General features: G+C 48.9%; 1 protein-coding gene across 1 annotated transcript; it reads left to right on the plus strand.

The window, feature by feature from the left end:
• The first annotated feature begins 744 nt into the window (after positions 1–744).
• Positions 745–1,485, plus strand: LOC119169850 (uncharacterized). Its single transcript, XM_037420861.1, has one exon. It carries the CDS (start codon positions 745–747, stop codon positions 1,483–1,485), a length of 741 nt encoding a protein of 246 aa, XP_037276758.1.
• Positions 1,486–5,560: the final 4,075 nt, after the last annotated feature.

Here is a 5,560-nt window from a genome sequence, read left to right on the forward strand (position 1 = left end):
TGGAAGCACACAGGGAGCGAAAAGCCCGTACGCAAGCTAAGAGAATTCAGAAATTCTTTCAACACAAGAAGAAATATAAAATGAATACAACGGAACATCAGTAATGACAAGTGTTGTTTTTCAAAGCTTGAGAGTGCAGGGTGAGATTACTTAAGCCATTTATTTGTGTGTTGAGTAGATACTAGGTGGTGTCTAAATTCGGCGGTGTCATTTTGTTGTAATTTTCGCAGCAGGATTATGGTACGTCAGGTGCAAAACAGGCTGATTCTGTTGCTTGGGCTCAAGCGCTTAACTTCAACCGAATGTTGTTCGGAGGCCGTTTCTCCTTCATTTTATTGACGTAATGCGGTCTCCACCCATTCTATACCCATTGCATGGCTATTCTCATGTCTTGATCATAAAAATAGCCGTGATAAAATTTGTGTGCCTCCTTTTCATTATTATGTTTGATCTTGTAGTGGGCGATGACACCGGTGATCGCTATAATTTTATTTGTGTGCGCATACCAATTCGTATGCCGAGGCGCACGGCGCAGAAGCGGCGAACATGCCTCACGTTATCTGCGAAGGGCCGCGCAAGATAAGCAGCCACGCCCTTTTGGTTGTTGCTTTCGGAGCTTGTTCTTCTTGGAGAATAAACGAGTCTTGTCCCAAACTTCTAGGAGTGTAGGTTCTTTCTTTTCGCGCCTCCGTGGGGCGATTACGCTATCAAGTTGTGACCCGGACGTTTGGAAAAACAGCAGCCATGTCAGACGAAGAAGGCACTTTAAGCTCATTCACAACCAACGCTTCGGAGTTAAAACTTCCCCATTTCTGGCCCCAAATCCTCAGGGTGTGGTTCAGCCAAATCGAGGCCCGCTTCGAGCTTCGACGCATCACATCGCAGCAGTCGAAATACCTGCACGTCGTTTCAGCACTGCCACTTAACATCACTGACGCCGTAGACGATGTGCTCGCCTCCACTCCATCGGAGAAGCCCTACGACGAACTAAAAAGCACCGTCCTGAAACGTCTTGAGGTGTCCGAACAGAGCAGGCCGCACCAACTCCTGTCTCATGAAGAGCTCGGTGACCAGGGTCCCTTCCAACTACTCCACCGAATGCGTCAGCTGCTGGGCCAACAAGCGTCAGAGGAGCGTCAACATTCATTGCTTCCCGAGTTGTTTTTGCAGAGACTGCCACAGTCGACACGGATGATACTCGCTGGCTCGGATGACGTGACTCTCGAACGTCTGGCTCAACTCGCCGACCGCTTCACCGACTGCACTGAGCCACCAAAAATGTCTATTGCTGCAACGGGAAGGCCCGAACATGCAGACCGGTTAGGTCGCTTAGAGGACAGAGTTGACCGACTGGCTGCAGCAGTTGAAAACGTCGCCCTGTCCGACAAACACCGGACTGCACGCATCCCGTTCTCGAAGCCCGCAGCACCGCGGACACTCAAGCGAGGCAGACCAGAACATCTGTTGGTACCACCGTCGTTTTAGAGAGCAAGCCACTCGCTGCACCCATGCATGCTCGTAGACGGGAAACATCATTTTCTCTAAGCTTGATCTAATGGCCGCTTATCACCAGATTCCAGTAGAACCAAGCGACATACCAAAGACGGCCTTGACAACGCTTTTCGGCCTCGTTGAATTTGTTCGTATGCCGTACGGACTGAGGAACGCGGCACAAACTTTCCAGCGTTTCATGAATGAGGGCACTCGCGGACTGCTCTTTTGTTTTTGTCTACTTAGACTACATTTTGGCCGCAAGCAAAACGCCGAAGGAGCATGAAAATCACCTGTGCCTCCTCTTCAAGCGTCTTGACGAGCACGGTCTGGTTTTGAAGCCCCAAAAGTGCATCTTTGGAGTTGAAGCACCAGATTTCCTAGGCCATCGAATCAGCCCACAAGGCATCTTGCCGTTCGAATCACGGGTGCAAGCAGTCAGGGAATTCCCCACGCCTACTTCTTTCCGCAAGTTGCGCGAGCTTCTTGGGCTAATAAACTTCCATAGGCGCTTCATCTCATCCTGTGCACACATTCTACAGCCGCTAACTGACTTGCTGCGCAGGGATAGCAAGAAATTGCCCGAGTTTCACTGGTCAGCAGAGCACAAAAAATACTTCCAGGACGCGAAAACTCGGCTTGCCTCCACAACACTTCTGATGCACCCGCTTTCCGACGCGCCAACGCAGCTCATGGTTGACGCTTTAACGACGGCAGTGGGAGCAGTGTTGCAACAATATGACGGCAATGACTGAAAACCAATAGGTTTCTTTTCTAAACCTCTGAAACAGGCGGAAAAGCGCTACAGCACCTTTGGAAGAGAGATGCTGGCCATTTATTCCTGCGTAAAACATTTCCGTTTGTTCCTAGAAGGCTGCATTTTCCACATTTTAACGAACCACAAGCCGCAGACGTATGCGTTCAAGAACAACAGTTCCTCAGATTCGGAAAGAGAACTGCGCCAACTTTCTTTCCTTTCCGAATTTTCCACAGACATCCGCCACATAGTGGGGAGCGAAAACGAAGCAGCCGACGCACTCTCCCGTATCGACACCGTTTCAGCGTCCGTCGACTTTAAGGCATTAGCCACCGCCCAGCGGGAAGACCCAGAGCTAACCGAGATGAGGCAGAATCCACTGTCTCTGGTGCTCTTCGAGATCCCGCTACCATGCACAATGGCTATGGTCACACGTGACACATCGCAGAAATCTCCAAGACCCTTCGTCCCCGTCCAGTTTCGGCGTGCAGTGTTTGACAGCCTTCATGACCTCAGCCACCCAGGAATCTGCGCGACGCAGAGACTCGTCACTGACCGCTTTGTGTGGCCAGGAATCAACGCCGACGTTCGACTCTGGGCGAAGACGTGCCGAACATGTCAAGCGGTCAAGGTGACTCGCCACACGCGCACAGCCCTCCAACCATTTCGGCCACCAGAGTGTCGTTTCGACCACGTTCACTTGGACTTGGTGGGACGTCTACCTCCTTCCTAGGGTTACAGATACCTGATCGCTTGTGTAGACCGCTACTCACGGTGGCCCGAAGTGATGCCGATTCTGGACATCGCAGCCGGGACCGTCGCACAGGCGTTTGTGGCCACATGGGTTTCACGCTATGGCTGCCCACTGCGCATAACGACCGATCGTGGACGACAATTCCAGAGCAACCTATTATCTGCGCCGGCAAGGCTTCTGGGAACACGGCTCCAGTACACCACGGCTTACCATCCAGCGAGCAATGGAATAGAGGAGCGGCTACACTGTCAACTGAAGGCATCTTTATCGGCCAAATTGGATAAAGAGCACTGGGTGGAGAAGCTTCTTCTCGTTCTTCTGGGCCTGCGTGCGGCGATAAAAGAAGGCCTCGGATTCTGTGCAGCAGAAATGCGTTATGGCTCTACAATCCGACTATCGGGAGAATTCTTCGGTAATAAACCAAGCGCTACGCTGACGCCTTCAGAACATATGAAAAGGCTACATTCCTGGTTTAAGCACCTGCAACCCAGTACGCCATGCGTCACCCGCAACCAAAGGGTGTTTTCTTTCCCAGACATGAATGAGGGAAACCATGTGTTCGTGTGACGTGACACAGTGAAAGCGCCGTTGACTACGGCGTACGACGGGCCCTTCCGTGTGCTTTCACGGTCGCACAAAACTGTGACCATTCGTGTTCGCGACCGAGAGGACGTCGTTTCTCTCGAACGCGTGAAACCGGCTCACCTCATGGACTAACTCGCACATTTGCTTGTTTTTTTCCCAGGCTCCGCGGTCTAGGGGGGGACGCCTTGTAGCGGGCTATGACGCCAGTGATCGCGATATTTTTATTTGTGTGCGCATACCAATTTGTATGCCGAGGCGCACGGCGCAGACGCGGCCAACATGCCTCACGTTATCTCTGGAGGGCCGCGGAAGATACGCAGCCACGCCCCTTTTGGTTGTTGCTTTCAAAGCCTGTTTTTCTTGGAAAATAAACTAGTCTTGTCCCAAACTTCAAGGAGTATAGATGCCTTCTTTTCGTGCCTCCGTGGGGCGAGTACGCTACAATCTCTTCCCTGTTTTAGATAGAATGTTTACAAAGTAACCCCTCTGATTTATTGCACATCTAGCTAGGAATGAAACTTTTTGTCTTTCTTTATACTTAAAATAAATATTTTTGCCGCTGTAGTCATCAACGTACGCTATTATAGCACTAACACAAAAAAAATTAAACTTTCAGTCTCCTGTGCTTGAAAAAGTGAAATGAAAAGCGTATCCAGAAAGTAGTTGCTGTAAGCTGGTAAATTATTTAATACCATTTTTTGGAGGGGGGGGGATGGAAGGCATGTACTCGTAAACAGCGCAGTAAGCCTAAATTTGTGTTCACGTCAGCAATTTCGGGGGCTTACTTGCACCTTACAATTTCACGCCGTTCACAGCAGGGCAGTTTTGTATCGCCTACTGATCATTTGCGAAACCACCTTTGTGCGTTAACAGTTGGAGCGCACCCACAGTTAAAAAACAGATTTGCCAGAACAGCATTTTTTTAGTTTCGACCTGTGTTAACACACTTGAGACATCTATTAACACTTCACGGCATGCAAACGTGGATACAAGATTTTTTTTGAAGGAGGATCACCGTTTGGAATAACATGTTTTCTCTTCTTGGGGTATAAAAAATATTAACAGGAGAAGATCATGGCATTCGGGTCACCTTTCTGAAATCGGTCGCTCCTCTCAAAACGCACATGGAAGGCTTGAAAAGTACGCGTAGCGAAGCAATACGTATGCAAAGAAACCCAAAGTTACCTTAATAAAATATACAATAAAAGTAACTATAAGCAACATGTTCGAGCATAACCGGTCCGTTCGCTGAGAGTCTATGACATGCCGAATCTACGTGGATATGATCAATTTAGTATCACAATGTAATTGACAAAGCAATGCTGTAAACAGCAGTACAGGCAAGCATGAGTAGGCACGATGTATCTTTGAAGCTGGTGCACAATGTCCGGCTTATCTCTGTCTGCATTCACATGGTGCAAAGATTGTTTCGTTCTGGAATGGCATGAAATACCATGTTATGACGAGGGCCTATGCTGTCCCACATCTGTAGAGAACGGTGAACATACACACGCATTTATCGTAGGCAGCAAAATGAGCAACAGATCTGGCCACGAAATGACATAGGGGATAATTTTCTGCAAATATTCTTTAGCGTCCCAGTTTCCTCAGTCTGAAAAATTGACACACGAAAATATGTTGGCACTGCCGCCTCTATCAGCCACCACACGTTGATATGGACACTCCGTGTCGAATAATACGGCGGCTAATTTCTTGCGAATATTTTTTACCATCCCAGACTCTCAAGTCTCAGGAACCAGGCATATGAGAATATGTTTGCACAGCCGCCCCTATCAGCCACCACAATTTGATATAAACCTTCTGTGTCTGATCAGGTGGAGCGCGTCTAGCCTTCAACGTGGCAGAAATGCGCTCGGCGTCTGCTAGATGGCAGCAGATTTTACACAAGGTTTCTACAGCGCTGTTGGGTGTTTCAAAAACACATCAGTTTTCAAATTGTTTTTTTATCCCAA

This window comes from Rhipicephalus microplus, chromosome 2 (genome assembly GCF_043290135.1).
Source record: "Rhipicephalus microplus isolate Deutch F79 chromosome 2, USDA_Rmic, whole genome shotgun sequence".
Taxonomy (NCBI): Eukaryota; Metazoa; Arthropoda; class Arachnida; order Ixodida; family Ixodidae; genus Rhipicephalus; species Rhipicephalus microplus.

What these genes read in the sequence shown, in the direction of transcription:
- LOC119169850 (XM_037420861.1), top strand. Translation starts at nt 745, where the DNA reads ATGTCAGACGAAGAAGGCACTTTAAGCTCATTCACAACCAACGCTTCG.